The sequence below is a fragment of the Tachyglossus aculeatus genome, chromosome X5, assembly GCF_015852505.1.
Source record: "Tachyglossus aculeatus isolate mTacAcu1 chromosome X5, mTacAcu1.pri, whole genome shotgun sequence".
Lineage (NCBI taxonomy): Eukaryota > Metazoa > Chordata > Mammalia > Monotremata > Tachyglossidae > Tachyglossus > Tachyglossus aculeatus.
Window position 1 is genome coordinate 604,249 of NC_052097.1, and position 20,962 is coordinate 625,210.

The window sequence follows — 20,962 nt, forward strand, 5'->3', positions numbered from 1 at the left end:
CCCCTATTTCAACTCCACTAGCAGAGACGTCCCCTGCTTCTTTCTGATTTGCCTTAAGGAGGGCACTAGGTGCCCGTTCCGAGTCTTAAAAATGACAACATCGTAACATTGGGGCAGAAGTTGCTCTAAGGTTATTTTTACTGTTGGAAAACTGGATTTGCCCTTCCACAGTTCAAACCTGCTTCAGCCGCCTAATGCACTTCTCTTTAAAGGAGAGAAAAGGAAAGCAGGCCATTCCCAGGGCGAGGGTGCCTGGAGTTCTACAGATTTGCTGCTCTGGTTGCTGGTTGTCAAAATAATGTTGATTTTGTTTTGCTTTTTTTTAACATGAAAAGCATATTTTTAGGAGAGACTTGCCCTCTTAACAGCAGCTTTCAGGATGATAAATAGGAAGGTTGGAATGTGTTGACAGCCCATTTCTGAAACTCAACACTTCTATCACAAAACACCTAATTCGTGCATTTGAAATAGCTATTAAGAGGTAGCACGAGCCGAGGCATGCGGGGTTTAATTCTAGTGTCAAAACTTTTTAAGAAGTTAGTGATGGAGCAGAGTAGTCCAGTGTTATACTGAGCATCTCCTCGTTTTGGACGATATAAGACTCTCATCAGGCCAATGATTTCATCAGTTCAATTGCGAGATTTTGTTTTCCCCCTAAATCAGTCAAACACTTTTCCCACCTCACAGATTTTTGCAGTTAAACCAATGCCCTTTTAGCGCAGGGTCTCCACTGTAACAAAACTCGGGAAAATTGGGGAAAGTCATTTGGCAAGGGCCATGGTCACCTTCACTTTTTGGAACTGAGGACCACCCCTGCCCCGACTGTTGAGGTTTGTAATGGAGAGCTTGTTTTTTTTTAAACTCTTTATGTGTCTGTCTGTGACACTCCCAGCCCTCTGAAGGAGCTTCTCAGAGGGCTTTAATACAATCGTCTGCCCTGCCAAGGGGACAGTTCCTGTCACACTGCGTGGCCCAAATATGTATTTACATAATCCACACCTCAAAAAGACCCAGTCCCACAGAATAGAAGGCATTAAAGTTGCCTCGGGGATCTGCAGGCACTGCTGCAGAAGTTAAAAAAGAATGTGTACACACACACAGACACACACTCTCTCTCTCTCTCTCTCTCTCTCTCTCTCTCTCTCTCTCTCTCTCTCTCTCTCTCTCTCTCTCTCTCCCTCTCCCCCCTCCCCCCCCCCCCCACCCCCCCCCCCACCCCATCCCCAAAAAGAATCCACCAAACGTCTGATTGGTTAGGTATTTTATGTTGGTCCAACAAAAAAACCTTGGTCCTCAAGCCCAATCGAGTCTTAGGGGTTTTGTGCTTAGGGATTGCCAGAGCGCGTAGAAATCTCAGCCTTACCTCTGCCTTTATATGCTGCCTGCCGATGATATTTCTTGGGCCGAGCTGCCTCTCAGCTCCCGCTATCCCCTGCCAAGCTGACATGGGTGTCCCCATTCAAGGTCCCTCGAGCCTTCAGTCGGTACCTGGGTGTCACTCATGGACAGAGCAGCCTACCCCTTGAGGAAAAACGTGAATCTGTTGCCCCAGATGTTCTCGGGAGGCAGGGGTGACTTGAAACAAGAGTTGGGGCAGCTCCTAGGGAGATGCTGATTCTAACACTCTCTTCTGGTGCGGTCGGTTGGCCAGTGGCTTTCACTTGGTTTTGCGCTAGAGTCTTCCTGACCTTGCTGCTGAGCCAGCCTCGGTCTGTCTGTCTGTCTGTCTGTCTGTCTGTCTGTCTCTCTCTCTCTCCCCCCCCCCCCACGCCCCTCCCCGCCCCCGGGAGAAGCACCCTAGGCACCCCAAGAAGGGAGCGTGAGATGCTGCCATTTGACATTTCTGGGAATCTTTCTCCATCTCAGACTGCTTCAGACACGCCAAAGCCATGGATCCAGAGCTCCCCCTTGCTCGTCGACCTTCGTGCTGTTAGATTGGGAGGTGGCTTTGTGCCTGATGGTGAAAGACAAGTGTCACATTCAGTTTTGTCATAAAAGTAATCAGTTCCAGTTGTGCAACCCTGCCACAGGACAAATTTTAGCATTCCCACTAGTGACACTGTTCCCTTTAAAGTAAGCCAGCACAAAGCTCATCCAGCTATCCATGCAATAGTATTTCAAAGCCGATATCTCTGAAAACAAGTTCTGCTGTAGTCTAAAACCAGGATATAGTCTAGCAGTGGCTGCTGTGGGAATTTAGTAACTGTCCAGCGAGAATATCAGTGAAGATGTACTAACATCCGACCAGATAGGCTTGGCGAATTCTGACCAAAATGGTCGATTCTTTCTGAAAGCCAAGATTTAAATAGAAAGGTGAGGCGGGACAGAATTATGGGAAAGCTGACAGTACATTATCGCTGTTAGTCTGAAGATATATTTTATGTTCTCAGTAAGGTGTATGTACAAAGTGTATTCTACGTTTCTGCTATGAGTTCGAGATGGATTTTATGTTCTATACATTTTATTTTCTGATCTCTGAGCTGCACACATTCTCTTTTCCAGATCTGGTTTGCCTTTGTCAATGGCTTTTCCGGACAAATCCTCTTTGAAAGGTGGTGCATCGGCCTGTATAATGTGGTAAGTCTGCCGCAAATGCTTCGGGCGCAACCCGAGCTTACCGATCCCACGGAGTGAAGCTCTGAACTGAAACAAGTGCAGGGACTCCGTAGTGATCGGGAGTTTTGTCTGGCTCAGATGTTTACAGCCATGCCCCCGCTTACTCTTGGGATATTTGAGCGATCATGCCGGAAAGAGAATATGCTGAAGTATCCTGAACTCTACAAAACTTCCCAGAACGCGCTGGACTTCAACACAAAGGTAAGCGCCTGCTCTCAGTGCCCGCTCTCGGCTTACCATTGGGGAAATCGCTCCAATGCTTCCAAACCCGGGGCCCTGGATCAGCTGGTGCTGCGGAAGGAATTGGGGAGCTCCACTTGGAGTAGTAAAGCTTTTGGTCTCAGGAGTTGTTGCCCCTGAGCACAGATGGTATCTTTCACGTGGTTTTCAGCCCTGGTCACTTTGATCAAAACAAAGGCAAAGTGGTTTGTTTCTGTTTGTTGGGAATAGAGCCCCCAACTCCTGAAGGTGAGATAGTGTCCGTGGCCTTCTCTCCTGCCAAGCTTATATCCAGGAGGGGGAGACCTGACCCTTGCAAGCAGTGAAACGAACGGTGAGGGTGACCGGACCGGTCAGTCGGGTGGTCGGGAGTTTACTCTGCTCTTCCTCTTTGAAGAGCAGCAGAGGTGAAACCAATTTTGCTTTAACTGGGTTTTTAAACTGCACAGGGAGTGTCTTCCCATGAAATGGCAGGCAACCTGGAAGATGGAGCCCCTGGGGACAAGAGAATGGTTATGCTTCTCTGTAGGCAAGGCTGGCCTGGCACCCCAACAGAGGGTGGAAGTTGAATCTTGGAGGAATCAATCAATGGTATTTATTGAGCTTTTACTGTGTGCAGAGGACTGTACTCTGCACTTGGGAGAGTACATTACAACAAAATGAGCAAGCCTGTTCCCTGCCCAAAGCGAGATTACAGTCTAGAGAGGGATTTCAGCAGTTTATAGCTCCCTCTGTCCTGCCAGATCCTCCCTCTTCCAGGGACTCAACTCTTATGCTCAGCTCTGGCAATAGCCAGACCTTTCCTTCCATGCCCAGTGCTATGCTGGGGATGGATAAGTGCAGTGAATATGAGCAGCTTCAGCCCCTGACCCCACTGAGCTCCAGGTCTGAAATGACAGTAGTGGGAGGACGACACAAGCATGCATTCGAAGATTGCTGATGACACTCACTATACCTCAGAAACTGTGAGAAAGCTCATACCCAAAAAGCTCAAGGGTAATGACCCCCTCCCTCCACCACCCTAGTTCTATGACTCTGCAGGACCGTAATATTCCAATTTGTCCAAAATAAGTGGAAAGGCCATCTCCTTTTTATGTTCCCACACAGTGGGGTGGAATTAAGAAGCTGCAGGAGTCCTGGGGTTGAGAGAGAGGTCCTTCCCCCACCCCCATCAGTTTTTGGCTGGCACGGGTCGAGAGGGGATAAAAGAAGGTTGAGTTAAGCCTGTGAGTGTAGCAACCAAATGAAGCCTGGGGACCCAAAAAATTAAGCAGTCCCATCTCACTTGGAATTCCCTCAGCTTGAGGTCATTGTACTCCCACTCCCAATTGCTAGATTCACTGAGCGACTTGGGTTGTGGGACCCAAACTCTGCTGCCTCTCGGGGAACACAGGGCCCTTGGTGTTTCCTGCCAGCCTCAAATTTCCCAAGGATTTTCTTTCTTTTCAAAAACCTGATGTCTATGCTCAGACATGATGTTGACTTTCTTCGGGGAATGCTAAATGAAAGTGGGGAAGTTCACGATCCTCGAACTAGGGTCAGTCAGCCTCCGTAGAATGTGCTCCTGCAGTCTGTGTTTAAACCGGACCGAATGGGCTCTTGCAGTTGATTTCCTTTACTGTTTCTGTTTTTTTCTCGTGTTAGTGGGGAATGCCGTGTGGAGTGGGATTTGACAGAGAGAACTCTGTGCCCTTTGGTCCCTGAACAGAATTGTACTTCCCAAGTGCTTAGTACAGTGCTCTGCACACAGTAAGTGCTCAATAAATACGATTGAATGAATGAATGGAGCATCGATCACTTCTTAAAGGGTCCATGGACCAACACACTAGCCCAACCCGAAAATTCCTTAGGCTCTTCCGTAAGGAGTAAGGGCTCTCAACTTGGAAAATGAGCAGCCGCAGAGTGTGCCCCGCTGTATGAACGGAGCAGATCCGGAGGATCGGGGTTTGCCGCCTTTGTGGGGTTGAATGACGAGGCGTTGGTTTGTCATGGTAAAAGGGGTCAGAGGGCATGAGATCATGGCAGAGGTTAAAGGATTAGCGTGTGACAATAAGTCTCGGTCAGGAAAATGGAAAAGTAGAACTAATTTTTCTTGCACCCACCTGTGCTTTCTGTCAAATAAAACTAGTGGTAATGACCCAGTGTAGAGGAGAGGCGGAGGTTAATGAGGAACATACGTTCAGCTGCGGTGCAGCGCCTCAGAGTGAAAACTGAATTGTGCGATCTGGTTGGGGCGGAGCCGGGGCCGGGGGAAAACCGACAAAAGGCCATAGCCTTATTCCAGTGAAGGGGGTTTGGAAGGCAGGCTACCCAATTTCTCAAGCGATCAACTCGGGAGGCGGTTTCATCATATAAAAGTTAGGTTTGTTGGGAAGCCCTTCACATGGGAAAACCTAATCCCTACCAGGAAGGCCCCAAGAATTCTGGACCTGTTGGATCCAGAAGTCAGAAGTTGCCACGCCTGTTCCGCTGCCTGGGGCTGGACAGGGCAGGCTCTCTTTCTCCGTGGAGGGATTAGGGGGCAGTGACCAAGAGGAACCGTGATGTGCCTCTCAGTTCATCAGCAACGGACAACCCCGCCGATTCTGTCCTGGCTGTAGCAAGAGAAGTGGGAGAGCCTACCGGCCGAAATCATCACAAGGGGAATCTTGGGTGAGGTGGAGAACTCGGTCAGAGGGAGAGGGTTTTGCTCAAGGCTTGAAAATGTCCTTCTGGTGGCCATACGTGCTCTATACTCGAGTGGGTACAACACACGAATGGTTTGACCCAGAACTAAAAAAGAGCGTAAAAGCACTGGGTTTTTGTTTTTTGTTTTTTGGGGTGTTTTTCTTTAAGTTCAATCTCTGAAGTCTGGGTGTGTTTAGGGAGAGCATCAATGGGGCTATTTGAATTTTTTTCTCTCAAACAGCAACATTAGGAAGCTGAGGTGGTCCTTGGCTGGCCTTGGAGGCAAAAACCTGGCTGGAGGAGGGTAAACACTGAGAGAAATGTGAAAATCAATAAATGACCCGCGAAGGGCCCCCGGCAGAGAGTGCCTGTCACTCCAGCTCGTTCCCAGGGGGGGCCTGACAGAAACCCATTTTGTGAATCCAACTGTCGGATAAAGAGCAGGGTCAGAGGTCAGCGAGCGAGCGTAGCGCCCACGGTTCTCATGGTTTTCTGTCTTCCCGTAGGTTTTCTGGGTGCATTGTCTGAATGGCCTCTTCCACTCCGTTATTCTGTTTTGGTTCCCCCTAAAAGCCCTCCAATATGGTAAGTAGAAGGGATATGAATGCTCAAAGATGTCTTTTTTGCTTTGCAGAGAGAGCATAGGGTCAGTGTGGTGTGAAAGTTACCCTCAAATTCCCAAAGTTAATGGGTTGACTCCAGAATTGTGTGTGTGTGTGTGTGTGTGTGTGTTTTAGTTTCTCATTTCTTAATGAATACCATCATTATTATTATTATTATTGTCTGATTCAGGGAGGGTCAAGGCACACAAAGCATCACTTGTGAGTTTCCTTCCTTGAATTGTTGGTTTGAACATCATTCTCGCCCATGTCTGGGCCCCATTTTGCAGTGCCAGGATTCTGAAGGGGCTACAGGCGCCAAAAGGCAAGCTGGGATAGGGGGCTGGGCATAGCCAGTGAGACCTCCATCCATTTGAAGATCCGAACAAGGTTCCCTTGGCTTGCAGGGATGGGTCCCTGCAGGCTCCCTCCTGCGCCAGCCTCCTCGGTGTCCCGGCAGCTGCATGCTCTCCCCCAACGGTCCCTCCTCAAGGAAAGGCTGCCAGAAGACCCTGGCTACCTCTGCGCTCGGCCCCCAACAGGGCTTGCTTTTCTGGACCGTAGCACGAGCACCAGCCGTGGCACTTTAGGTGAAGGTCTGTAAGGGTCTGTCTTTGGAGTCTGTCTGACTCCAAAGGGGTTGAGGCTTTAACCATCCTGGTGGCGACATTCGGGGACTGATGCCATGACTGCCCGAAGCTTCACTTGGAGGGGGCGGGAGAACATTTCTGCCCAGTTCCCCGAGCCTGGCACCCTGAACTGGAAAAAAGGAGTGTCTCTTCCACTCCTGCTCTGGGCCAAGCCCTGTGCTACATGCCCCCTGGCATACCTAGCATCAGCAGTGCATCCTACCAAATCGGGTGTCTGTCAGTGGGTGGGGATGGGGCATGTGTTCCCCTCCACCCCCTTACCCCCCAAAATGTGCTCCCTGCAAGAAATCCAGGATGGGGAAAAGAGGAGCTAGCCAGGGAAGGCCAATTGGAGGAGACAGGATTTTAGCAAGGTTTTGGAGATGAGGAGAATGGTGGTGGCAGTGATAATAGTACTTATATAAAAGTATTGTACTTTTCCAGGCATTTAGTAAGCCTTCTGCACACAATAATGTTTCAATAAATACCATTGATTGATTAAATGTGTACTCTGTGCCAAGCACTTACTAAGTACTGGGAAAGAATGCACAAATGGAAACTAGATAAGGTCCTAGCTCCTTGGGAGACTCCCAAACTAGAGGTCTGTCAGATATGAAGGGGGAGGGAGTTCAGTTAGGGGATGTGAGCAAGGGATCGGCAGTGAAACAGGTGAGATCAAGGTACAGTGAATAGGTTGGCAGTAAAGGAGCAAACTGTGCTGGCTGGGTTGTAGTGGGAGGTCAGTGAGGTGTGGAACAAAGGGGAAAGCTGATTTGAGTGCCCTAAAGTCAATGGTGAGGGGTTTCTGTTTCATATGGAGATAAATAATCCACCACTGGAGATTTTGAGGAGTGGAGAGATGTGGGTTAAATTTTTTGGGGGGTGTTTTTTTAGAAAATTCATCTGAACAGCAGAGCGAAGTATGGACTAAAGAGGGGAGAGACTGAAGGCAGGGAGATCAGCGAGGAGGCTAATGCCATAGTCAAGACAGGATATGATAAGTGCCTGGGTCAACTTGGTAGCCATTTGGAGAGAAAGGGGTGAATTCTAGGGATGTTGTAAAGGTAGTATCGACAGGATTTGGTGACAGACTGAATATGTGGGTTGAATGAGAGAGATGAGGAAATGAATCAAGGATAACATCAAGGTTATGGGCTTGTGAAATAGGGAGGCTGATGGTAGAGTCTACAGTGATGGAAAGTCTGAGGGAGGACAATCTTAGAGTGGGAAGATGAGGAATCCCTGTCTTCCAGGAGCTTATGGTCTAGTGAGGGAGACAGACAAATAACTTGCAAAGAGGAGAAGCCACCAACTGTAAGTTTGGGGCAACGCAGTGTTCCCAGTGTAAAACAAGGTTTTGCCAGGCTTTTCAGATCAGGAAACTAAAAGATTGCTTTGAACCCAGTTTTGCAAACTCCCCTTTCATCATACTCCCCATCTCCACCTGGGAACAAACTTCCATCTTAGAAGACCTTGGTCGTAGTTCAGCTGACTCCAAGTACCTGGGCTTCTGCCTCTTTCCCTCCCATTCCTCCCTTCTTCTGTCTCTCCTGTCATCCCACTGAGGAGGAGCTTTCATAGCTTTTCTGCCCCAGTCGCACATCGCCTACCCCTTGCTCCTTTGGGCTGAGGTCATGATGGAACTCACTATCATCCATGGCAGGAGCAGAGACTGTCCCAGAGCTGGTGGGGAGGACAGGGGTGGTGGGAAGGGAAGTGGTCTTGGTCAGTTGATGTGTGTCTGTTCAAGCCATGCCAACGACCTCTGGGTTGGGTCAGGCTAGGGGCCCACACGGGACAGATTGTGCCCCAGAGAGGACTCAGGGTCCATAGTGGGCGTGGAAGCAGTACATTCACAGACAGCGGGGCGGGGCAGGCCTGGGGTCTGGGGATGCAGAACCTGCACAGGTTCCTATGTGATCCCATGGCTGCAGCCATCGTCTATGTCTGCCACTTGTCTACTGTGTGACCTTGGGCAACTCACTTCTCTTCTCTGAGCCTCAGTTCCCTCATCTGTCGAATGGGGATTAAGGCTGTAAGCCCTATTGTGGGCCAGGGACTGTGTCCAACCCGATTATCTTGTATCCACCCCAGTGGTTAGAATAGTGTCTGGCACATACAGAACACTTAACAAATTCCACAATTATTATTATTATCTCTGCCCACAGGAACAGTCTTTGGAAATGGAAAAACCTCCGACTACCTGCTGCTGGGAAATTGCGTTTACACTGTGAGTGTGTCTGGCTGGGCTGAGCTTCGGTGAGGCCATTCCCTTCCCCTCACCCCTGCATCACTCTCCCCGCCCCTTCCCATCTGTCTGTCAGGACTTGACTTTCCCTGGGGCCTTCAAGCAGCCCAGGCATTCCTTCTCCTACTTAGACTGCGACGCCATGTGGGACAGGGACTGTGTCCAACCTGATTGATTCGAATCTATCCCAGCGCTTAGAACAGTGCTTGATGCACATAGTATGTGCTTTAAAAAATACCATTTAAAATAAGATAGTAAGGTATCTGCCTGGAAAGTGGGGCCTTTCCCCTTCAGAGGGCTCGGGAGGCTACGGTGGCAGCTGTCAGGCACCCATGAGCCCCACTGTCCTGCTACCGTATCACCATCCACTCCCCCAGGGGCCAGGACTGACTTTGGGTCTCACCTCCTACCCCATGGCTGGGATGCCCGCAGCAGATGACCAGTGTTTCTTTCTGTTCTCAGTTTGTTGTGATCACGGTTTGCCTGAAAGCTGGATTGGAGACATCCTATTGGACATTGGTAAGAACACATCTGCCCCCCATGGACACGGTGATTGTTTTTGGGTTTTCAGCACTTTGTCACTAGAATCCCATTGGAAGTGTGCAGCCGCCACAGGGATTCAAATCCCTAGAATCCAGGGTAGGGGGAGTTTGAGAGACTCCCACGTCCAGCCCCCTGACTCCAGGGCAAACAGGCCCAGAGACTCTATCCCCTCCCTTGGGCAACCACATGTCCCGGGGTTTCATCATCTTGATGCTTGGCTGCTGTTGAGACCTTGGCCAAGTCACTTCACTTCTCTTCGGCCTCATTTACCTCATTTGTAAAATAGAGATGAAAGCCCTGTTGTCCCTTCCCCTTAGGCAATGCCCCGTGTGGGAAAGGGATTCTGTCTGCCCTGATTATTTCGGTTCTACCCCGATGCTTAGTACATTACTTGATATGTAATACACATTTTAAAAATACCATTATTATTGTTGTTATTATTATTATTAATGAACAGGAAGTTTTTTAAAGCATCAGACCAAAATCTTTCCTGCTGTAATTGAAACCATTTCCTCTTGTTCATCCCTTCGGGGCAGGGAGAAAACCAGTCAGGGTCCACTCCATTACCAAGCAGTTGGAAACGGCTGGCTATTCGCACACCCCTCAATTCTTCTCTGGGCCCCTCCAAGTTCTCCACCCCCTGGTGAATGTGTGAGCAGGTGCCATGCCTGGACACGGAATTCCAGGACCATCTGACCAGATCAGAGGGTACCAGAGAGGGTCTTGCCCATCCCCTGCCCATCGCGCTCCTTCAAGTTCATGTCCGCTCCTTCGGGACCACCCTGCTGAGCCGACTCCCTCCCAGCTTCTGGGCAGTTCCAGCCTGCCCCATTCAGCGACTTCTTACTCTACAGTGGCCCAAGCACCCGGAGTTAGGGAGGAAAGGGACCCTGTCTCTGGGGAGCCCGCAGGCCTCCCACCTTTCCCGGAGGTGAAGTTAGTACAATCCTTTTGTCATTTTGTTATTCTAGGCACCTTGCTCACAGCCTTTTTCACCAGTCAAAGCCATTACTATGCAGTGGGACTTTGGAGGGCTGAGAGCTTTCACACAGGCAGGGAGTTTTACCTGAATAAGAATTAGCACACTGACTTCATCATATCCCATTAAAATGTTGGATTCAAATACCCTTTGAAGCGGTTACCAGTTCGGAGGATGTATTTCATTACTTTAGAAGTATTCCCAGACAAAAGTCCTTGTGAGTCCTGTTTGTCATTTTCCTCCCAGACGCTAAGCCCTTTAAACCCGACATTACAGATTTCCCGACAACTCGTTGCTCTTCTGAAATGCTGAGTTAGCTGGAGTCTTTTCAGATACTATATTCTGTTCTTCACCACCCAAATTGGGGTCTTACACTCGTTGTCTTCCCTGTAATCCCCCTCCCTCCCCGCCCACGGTGTGAGGGAGGAACCCAGGCTCTGCCACCATCTCCCGCTCCTGCATCTCCTTGGGCAGCCTTGTTCTCCCCAAAGCAGGAAGGCCCTACTTAAAAGTGTGAAAAGTCAAACAATCAATGGTGTTTACTGAGCACCTTCTGGTGGCAGAGTCCCGAACTGAGTGCTTGGGAGAGTCCAGTAGAGTTAGAAAACCAAACGACCACTACCCTCAAAGGAGTGTTCAGTCTAGCATTCCTCACGACTTTACTTTCCCAGAGGAATGACTGTCAGATTACACAAGGGTAAAAGCCCAGTGAGGATTTGACCTCAGGATTTTTTGCCAGGGTAGAAGTCAACACCGTGAGTAGTCGTTGGTCCACTGGAGACCATGTTCTATAGGCTTTTAGGTCCTCCTTGGCTCCTCCAGGACAGTTGGTGGCTTTCTGGACCGGAGGTTTCTGGGAGGTTCGGACAGGCCGGAGGCCCGGTGAGGAGCACTCCCTGGGTGATCCGAACGAGGAGGAAGCAGGGGGAGGGGCAGGGGTTCGGCGCTGAAGGAGCTGTCACACATTTCCCCCTGCTGCTAGGGGAGTCTTCAAAGTCGCTCCTGATCTAGATCTGGTTTTGAGGGTGGATGTCTTCAATATCTTACTCTGCAGCTTTTCTCCCTGGAGCCATTACTCTTACTACTATTATGGCTTTTATTCAATGTGGACTACATGCCAAGCATTCTGCTAATCACTATGGGAGATCAAACACAATCGGACTGGACACCATTCCTGTGTCATATGGGGTTTGCTGTCTAACAGGGAAGGAGAACAGGTGTTATTTTCCCATTTTACAGAGGAGGAGGAGGAGGCCCAGAGTAGGTAAGTGACCTGTGACTGGGTGAAGCAGTGTGGCCCAGGGGAGAGACTTCTGGCCACCTGCTATCACCGTCTCCTGAGACTGACCCAGTGCCAAGGTAGTGGCTCGGGAAACTGTACACTTACCCACACGTGCCTTCTGTGTCTTACAGTTCAGCCACATAGCCATATGGGGAAGCATAGCCCTCTGGGTGGTGTTCTTCGGAATCTACTCATCACTGTGGCCAGCCATCCCAATGGCGCCAGACATGTCTGGAGAGGTAGGTAACGTGACCTTCCCTATTGCATCCCTGGTGCCTATAAACGCGGCGGGTGAGATTCCCCGTGTGCAGACAGCTGTGGGGTCAGCTGACACTGGATAGACAGGGAATGGAGGAGCCCACCCCCTTGTTTCTGCAACGGGCTACAGGAGCTGGGATTGCTCTCCTGGGTTCCTTAGGCTCAAAGCTGCCTTGTATGCCTGAGCAGTTGGTGGAGGGAGGCTAGCCTCTCCAGGCTGGGCACCTCGACCAAGGTAGGGGAAGGGTGATCCTTGCTGGGGTCATCTCCTGATGATGCTGATATCACCCAAGGGTGAAATTGTCTGGGTGGGGTGAGAGAGAGAGAGAGGGAGTGTGTGAGAGTGGGTGTGGGTTTGCACGTGTGTATGTGTACCTTTCTGTATCTCTCTATGGTAGTCCTTCTCTGTTACCTATCTCTGTCTTCTGCCTCAGGTTGTCTGTTTCTGCTTCTTGCTTCCCCTCCTCCTCATAATCCTGGCCTCTGTCCCTGGCCACCAATTCCATATTTGTAGGTTGATCATGAAGAGTTCTAATCTCCAATTCAATCAATCATGTTTATTGAGCGATTACTGTATACAGAGCACTGTATTAAGTACTTGGGAGAGTACAATATAACAGACACATTCCCTGCCCTTAGTGAGCTTACAATCTAGAGGGGGAGACAGACAGATTTTAGGGACATCATGCCTGACAGTTTTGATTTTCTCAATAAAGTAGGTGGCCAGGTCATTAGAGGCAAGAGATGGGGGAGGCTGGGGGATAGGGTGTTTGAGAAGGGAGTTAAATGTCTGGAACAACTGGAGAGGAGAGTGGACATGGGTTTCAGTAAGGATGGAGAAATAATTTTGCTGGGCAGAGTTAAAGCATGTAAGGATAAACTTGAAGTGGACAATGTCTGCCTGGTATCTAGATTTCCACCAGCAGCACTCTGTGACTCGTGCATAAGAGTGAAGGAGGTGGAGTGTGGAGGTGATCCAGGGATGTGGATTAGTACAAGATGGACAAAGGAATAAGGGGCTGAGTGAGTTGAGATCCCTTTCATTCATTCAGTCATTTATTGAGCACTTTCTGTGTGCAGTGCACTATACTAAGCGCTTGGGAGAGTACAATATAACAATTATTTTATAAAGAATTTTAACTTTTTTCAAGGTATAGCCCAGATAGGAATGTATGTTCAATCGTATTTATTGAGCGCTTACTGTGTGCAGAACACTGTACTAAGCACATGGGAAGTACAATTAGGCAACATATAAAGATGGTCCCTACCCAACAACGGGCTCACAGTCTAGTATGTGTCATGTCCTTGTTCCCCTGACCCCTCCAACCTCTTGCCCCTGTGAGGCTGTGCCTGGCTTGTGGCCTCAAAAGCAACTCCCAGCAGGGTTGGCTGGTCCCAGCGGATGGTGCTTGCTGCTGCCTCAGGGGACTCAGACTGTTAGCTTTCTCAGGGGATCCGTCCATTGAACTCATCCTGCTACCCGCTGGGCTCTGAGTTAGGGCAACCAGGAGCAGTGTGGTCATCTCCCAGTGTTTTCTGTAGGACTGTCCCTGTGAATCATCACTTGGAGACAAGCTAATCAGGTTGGGTACAGTCCCTGTCCCAAGTGAAGTGACTTGCCCAAGGTCATGCAGCAGAAAAATGGCAGAGCCGGAATTAGAACTCAGGCCTGGGCTTGTTCTGCTAGACCTTCTCCATCACCTTACCAGAGCTGCCTCAAGCCAGAAATGGGAGGCCTGAACCACTCAGGCATCTGCCCATCTTTATGTGGCTCCGGGGGCTCTGTATTGTTGAGGAGGGACCTGTCTTCTTGTGCACAAAGTTGATCAGGTGCCCGCAGCTATTTGATCTTCTCTGACAAGGGAGAGTCAGGGGTTGGGAGCCCCGGGGGGCCTTGGGACAGACCCAGAGACTGGCAGAGTCACCAGCCACAAAGAGGAGGTTAGGCTGCAAGACCAAGAAAATGACCTGAGGCACAGTAGCACCTAGCTTACAGGCTGGAGGGTAGAAAAGGGAGAAATGGATGGGCATCCAGACGGATTGGGGAGAGTGGAGGCCAGGAGCAGGGTACCGGGGCCCTCACCTCCCTCTCTCATCTCAGTGGAAACCTTCCTTCAGGACAGGGAGTGCAAGTTGCCATCAGCCCACGGGGATGAGCCCCCTGGGCATTCACCAAGGGAAGACTTGGGCAGTTCGATGGTCCTCCTGGGTCTTGGTTTCTCCGTTTCCTGTTAGGAAGGAAGGGACCAAGTCCCATGGCACTCATGGGAAAGTAGGAAAAAAAATCATAATTGTGTTTAAGTGCTTACTATGCACCAGGCACTATACTAATCACTCAGGTGGAGACAAGCAAATTGGGCTGGACACAGTCCCTGTCACACATGGGGCTCACAGTTGGAGAGCCTGTGGTTTCAATGGGAGGGTATTTGACTTAAAAGGAGAGGAAAGAAAATGCAGAAAGCATCCCGACTTCAGTAATGGGAGTCAGTCACCCCCATTCTCACTGGCCTATTGCGGGGCAGGAACTAGCTCTGCTTCTCAGGGAGGCCACAGTGCCCCCACTCTGCCCACCTTCCCCTCTGACAGCCCACCCCTCTGCCTGCCCCCTCTGTCAGCCTCCCCTTCCCCCCTCCGCCTGCCTCCTCTTACAGCCTCCCCTTCCCCCCTCTTCCTTCTCCTCTGACAGCCTGGTTTATGGATTGTTCTCGGGGAATTTCACCTGACAGTATCCTGCTCTTTATAAATGAGCAGCCAGCAGCCAGAAATGCTCTGAAGCCTCTGGTGGCCCCATTTATTAACAAGCAGTTTTTGTCACCATTGTGATGAAACCAGTCTGTCATGGAGGAGCTGCTTCCAGCCACCAAAAGTTCAAGCTTGTCTGGAAATGGAAATGCAGGTCATGAGGAGGTAGCAGAGCTGGGTACGCAAAGTATTGCTTTCTGCCGCCTGCTTCCTTTCACACTGCTGGGAAACTTTTGGCTTTTTCCGGGGCATTCGGTCAGGACTTGCCCATCTGATGGTCACTAGGAAAGTTGCCTTCTTCATTTCTGGCAACACCATCATTGGCATGCTCCCTCCTGCTATTTTGCCTTGCCTGATGACATCTTCTTAATTTGTCTTCTTTTCCCATTCAAAATTTTTAAACACCAAGGCCCCGGGCTCCAAAGCCCTTTTCATTCATTCAGTCGTATTTATTGAGCGCTTACTGTGTGCAGAGCACTGTACTAAGCGCTTGGGAAGTACAAGTTGGCAACGAATAGAGACGGTCCCTACCCAACAGTGGGCTCACAGTCTAGAAGGGGGAGACAGAGAACAAAACAAAGCATATTAACAAAATAAAATAAATAGAATAAACATGTACAAATAAAATAAATAAATAAATAGAGTAATAAGCCCTTGAAGCAGGACTGCAGGCTTCAGGCTTCAGGTGGGATCTTGGAAGGTGCCTGACCCTACAACGATGTGAACCCAGCCAACCCCTCAGAGAGGTGTGATCCAGGGAATCAGCAGGGGCTGGGGGGAACCAGCAGAGAAGGAGAGGCTGAGAGTTGCTTATTCATTCAAAGTTTGATCCTCAAATTGAACAACAGTTTGCCATTTAGTGAGGAAGGTCAGGGCACAGTGGTGACCGGTGATCATACGCAGAGCAGGGCACCAGGAGCAAGTTCAAAACTGAGTGCAGTCGGCAAGCACCAAGGCAGCCCAGGAGGCACAGAGCCGCTGAACCACATTCTACCCTTGGGCCACAGATGAAACACGCTAACTAGGTGAGGGCTGACCAGTCTGCAGTGAGCTGGGGAGCGGGGGGAGGTTTGAAAGGCAGAGTGGCTGTATGCGGGAACCCACAGTCACCCCTGCCAGCTGCGATGTCTAAGCCAAAGAAGCAGCATGACTTAATGGAGAGAGCACGGGCTTAGGAGTCAGAGGAAGTAGGATGTAGGTTCTAATCCCGGCTCCGCCACTTGTCTGCTGTGAGATCTTTGGCAAGCCACTTCACTTCTCTGTGCCTCAGTTACCTCATCTGTAAAATGGGGATTAAGACTGTGAACCCCATATGGCACAACCTGATTACCTTGTATCTACCCCAGTACTTAGAACAGTGCTTGGCACATAGTAAACGCTTAACAACTACCATTATTATTATTATTGTTAATAAAAATAATAACGAAGTACGACAACCCCCGAAACCACTGACTGCTGTGGCAGCTAAATGGAGCCAGGTAGCCACCACTCCAGCAGCAGGAGCCGGCTTTGGCTACAAACTATTTATGGATGTGTCTGATTGGTTGGTCCCCATGAGCAGCGGGCCAAGTCTGAAGAGTGCAGTGAAAGTAGTTAATGTGGTGTTTCCTCAGGAGTGGGGTAGATCTAAGATAATCAGATCAAACATGGTCCTAGTCTTACGTGGGGCTCACAGTCTTATGGGGGGGTAAATTATCTCATCCCTGTTTTACAGATGAGGAAGTGGAGGCTCAGAGAAGTTGAGCAACTTGCCCAAGGTCACCCAGTAGGGCAGCAACAGAGTTGGAATTGGAACTGGGCCCGAGAGGTTGGGGGGGGGGGCCTCTTGACCCCTGACTTTCCTCTAGGCTGTGTGTGAGAGGAAGATATCTTGTTACACATTGGTTCCATCTCTGAGCTCCAAAAAGCAATTCCAACCCAGAAATCCAGAGATTCCTGGGCATCTGTTTGCCCTGGAAGAATGAGGTAGGGGAAGATTTAGTCTAGGGGTAAGAGAGCAAGTGGAAGGAGAAGCATGGGTAACCTGCCCAACGTGGTTACAGATTTTGGCACAGCCGCCATTTGGTACTTCCTCGGAGAGTAATTAGTGATCCGAATCAGGAATGTGGGCACACGGGATCAAAGTGATGGGGTGCCACAATAGGACGTGGATGAGATGAGTCTAAACGGAGCCTCTAAATATGGTAAACAGTAATAGGATTTGAAAGCATCGGGAGACAAAGCAGAGCGACAGAGGATAACCAGAATTTGGGCGCGGCAGATCAAAGAAGAAAAGATAATACTATAGCGAGGATGCAAATGACACTCGATTCCACAACCGTAACCGGAGTCTCCGATCACAAAGGCATCCTGCCCTTGGAACCGGCTGTCCCAGCGGCCTGGGCTGAGATCGTTTTGCAAAGAGACCGCAGAGAGCAAAGAGAAGCAGCAAGTTCAGGCGAATCAGAATGACAGCCGCCAACAGGAGCCACCTACAGTGGGCCAGGAAGAAACTAACCAGGATCCTAGAAGATAAGAAATATTAAAATGAATGGAAGCCATCCAGATCAGAGCTTAAATTTAATACTATCTAGTATGTTTGCTAGCCGAAGGAACAGTGCCTCAGTGTGTTTACTGTAGCTTAGCAGAACCATTAATTACTTAGTTTGCCACTGGGTGCTTAATAAATAATACTACTTCCACTAAGTAGCCAAGTAATCCTATTATCTGACAGATTTGCAACAAGTAAGCCATAAACTCGGGCAAGGAACGTATCTACCAACTCTGTTAACATGTCTACCAACTCTGTTATAATGTACTCTCCCATATGTTTAGTGCAGTACTCTGCACACACAGTAAGCGCTCAATAAATATGATTCAGTTAAAAATCCAACCAGAATTGTATAGAAGTTCAAAGATAAAATTCAGATCATACATTGGAAATAGGGTTAAAGTCTTGGACTACCCCAGTACAGTTTTTCAAACAGGGAAAAGCGACAAAGTTTCAGAAAAAAACAGACCCCCAAAATATGAATGAGGACATCCCAAACCATGGTGCCTTGTGGGGAAAACCCAAGGAAGAATGATGATGTTAAGGGAAGAAAAAATCACAGTGGACATGATACCTTCAGGCAGATCATCCAGCAGGAGAAGGCAACCCAGAGAGTCTAATCAAAATAACAATAATAATAAGAAGAAGAATCGTAGCATTTGTTAAGCGCTTACTATGTGCCAAGCACTGTTCTAAGCACTGGAGCCGATACACGGTAATTAGGTTGACACAATCCCGGTCCCATATGGGGCTCACAGTCTTGCTCCCCATTTTATAGATGAAGTAACTGAGGCACAAAAAAGTTAAATGACTTGCCCAAAGTCACAGAGCAGACGTGTGGCAGAGCCATAATTAGACCCACGTCTTCTGACCACCAGGCCCATACTCTTTCCACTAGGTCATGCTGCTTCTTGCAGGTGTTGGAATTACGTTATTCTCAGATTGGCAGCCGCACAGAGGTTTGGGTAGGTCTTCTTTGAGGAGAGGGGCACTCCAGGGTCACAGGTAGCGCGGGGAGAGTCTCCTCGACTCTCAAGAGTCTTGATACTTGAACACGGGTTGAGCTGGGCACTACCCCATTGCCTTCTGTCATTCTGAGCGCAAGGCATCCATTACGAGTGGGTGCTAGCCAGCCTCAACTGGACTGCTTTATGTGACCCATATTAACTTTGATCAGGGCTCGTAACTGAGGCTGGAAGAGTCAGGCACTGGCTAGTACTCCTCTCACAGTCAGATTACAACAATACCCTGCTTCCCCTGGGACTAATCTGTTCCCCAAACTGCCTCGGGAGGTGCCCTGGTCAGAGACACTGAGGGGTTCTATCACTGGAGTCAACTGTTGCTGATGACCCTTTTATGGTTCACGTAGAACTGTAATTGCGATTCAAATACGGTTGCGTGTGACCTCACAAAAGAGGCTGTTGTGATTATGTTCTTTCTGTTCCAAAAACCTATTATCCTTTTGAGTTCAGGGGCAAGCCTTTCATTACCAGCGTATTCATGCTGTTTCTGCCATTTCCACAACCCAGAAGTTCATCTCTTTTCACATCCAGTGATGTTTTTCAGTCTTTTTAGAGATAATTTTTAGACCACCTTTGTGAAATCTAGGCGTGGCCAAGGAAGAAAACAGATGCCCATTCTGTACTTGCTCTGTTTTGGGATGCCCCCTCCAAGATCCGATTTGCTCCTTGCAAGCCTCCCACATCCTTCATCTCCCGATGCAATGCTGTAGGCGCAGTCCCATCGGAAGTTTTGACCTCTGCTCCTGGGGCACAACACTGGGTGCGGGAGCTGAAAAACAGGGAGTGTCTGCGCTGGGACCAGTCAGAATGACCCAAACAAGGGCTGCAGGCCCGTCCTCTGTTTTCCAGAGGGGAGGAAGCCTTTTGGAAAACAGCAAAGAAATGGGAATCCTGCGGGTTGTCAGGGCCTATACCACAGGAGCGCTGTCTTCCCTTCCCGTGACATGGTCTTGCCTCTTCCCCCAACAGCGGGGCTGGACGTTGAGAGGGGATCCTTTTTGTTCCGACTGGCATTTTGTCTTACTGGTCCAGGGATACCCCAGGTGGCCAGACCCCAGGGAAGGCATATCCACACTGCAAACACTCACCTCCCGGTTAACCGGCCAATTGCTCCCACCGGCCTCAGTGATCCTGCTAACCACTTACCCTGCGACCCCATGGAAAAAATTTCTCGGCCGTGTGTGAGACCAAAACCTGATTAGAAAATGGGGAGATAGACCAAACTGAAGACCAGAAACTTACTGCAGCAAGCAGCATGTCCAGCAGGGTGAATTCCGGGAGTTCAAAATGTGCAGAACTTCCCCGTTCCCCATGGCAGCTCATCTTGCCAGGGGAGTTCTCCAGGACACCATCTGTTTCTGCGCGGCCGGGCCCGGGGGACCTATAAAACTACTGAAGGAAATTGAAGTTAAGGAACGAGCATGTGTTTCACAGCATTTCAGATCCGTGGATTGAGATACGCGGAGTCTCTTTGAGAAACAGTAAAGCCCTTTGTTGGACCCCAGTGCCACAATGTTAGGGAAGAAATCAATAAGCAATACTCACGGCACTGTCGTCTTAAATTTTGCAGCTGTCCCTCCATTGTAATAGATTACCTTCTGTACGAGGAACTTCCAAGTAATGCCTAGAATAGTGTTGGATCGTTCTGTTTGCATTTCTTTCCCACTGGGCTGGTCATACGAGTAGCCCCTGAGGGGACAGGGCCAGGTGGAGATTCCAGTGGAGGCTATTGGCTTGTAGCTGGTAAACTCCACGGAGCAGGGTCCCAGTACCCCTAGGTGTTCCCTGTGCCGAGCTGGATCTCACTTGTCCTGGGTCTCTCTCCTGTCTTAGAGCAGTGGCCAGGGGGCCAGGTTGATGAGAATGCCATGTGATGGCCCAGGCACCCCCGGCCAGAGAGCACGGACTCACGGGCGGTTCCCCAGGGAACTCAGCAGGCCACCGTGATCTGTTTGGTTCTAATCATCCTGTGGCTTGGGAGGGCAGCGGGTCGTTTGACTTAGCTGACCCGAGAAGGAGAGGGAGGAAAGGTCATAGATCAGAATCCTTAGCACAGGCTTTCAAGGGGACAGCAAGCTAGCCAGCGAGCCATGGGGTGGGAGGGAGAGCAGGAGAGAGAACTGGTCTATGGGCACGCAGAGCTCTTACCCCAAGACTGCCACAGGCGAAGCTTTCTCGGTTGCTGATGGGCAGATGTGCAAAGGGTGGAAACTGAGCACCTGGGTGTGGTGTGAGCTGGGCGGGGAGCCCAGGAGATGAGCCAAACCTGAAGCCTCATCCTGCCACTCCAGACTCAGCTCCTGGGAACTCCCTGTGAGTTGCTCCCTGGCCCCCAGCCTCCCGTCCTCTCTGTCACTGAGCAGCTGCCACAGAGCGCTGTGGGAGGGACAAGTTCCCCACCGGGGGTCCCACATACTGGCATTACTGCAGCCCTGCTTGTGGGGCTGAGGCCTGCTCCCCCTTGCCGGGCTTAGCCCCACATGGCAGCCAGGCCCTGGTCAGAGCAGGGGCCCCAGGCTGTGAACCACGCCTGCTGGTTGGACCCCTCTCAGGTTGTCTCCTGACCACAGGATCCTATCTTGTTCAGTCCCCCAGTTAGCCACCAAAGTAAACAGCTTCAGCCCTGCA

The 20,962-nt window shown here is 49.9% G+C and overlaps 1 protein-coding gene across 6 annotated transcripts in view; it reads left to right on the plus strand.

Annotated features, from left to right (window-relative positions):
- ATP8A1 (ATPase phospholipid transporting 8A1) overlaps positions 1–20,962 on the plus strand; it is a 99,859-nt gene that overhangs the window by 69,969 nt on the left and 8,928 nt on the right. For all 6 annotated transcript variants that reach the window (XR_005456526.1, XM_038769362.1, XM_038769364.1 and 3 more), the window contains 6 exons: positions 2,503–2,577; positions 2,695–2,817; positions 6,009–6,087; positions 8,899–8,960; positions 9,441–9,497; positions 11,914–12,021. Coding sequence is in view for 5 of the 6 variants with exons in the window: in XM_038769362.1 (XP_038625290.1) it covers positions 2,503–2,577; positions 2,695–2,817; positions 6,009–6,087; positions 8,899–8,960; positions 9,441–9,497; positions 11,914–12,021 (504 nt within the window). In the remaining variant the exon portion in view is untranslated. The remainder of the gene's footprint in view (positions 1–2,502; positions 2,578–2,694; positions 2,818–6,008; positions 6,088–8,898; positions 8,961–9,440; positions 9,498–11,913; positions 12,022–20,962) is intronic.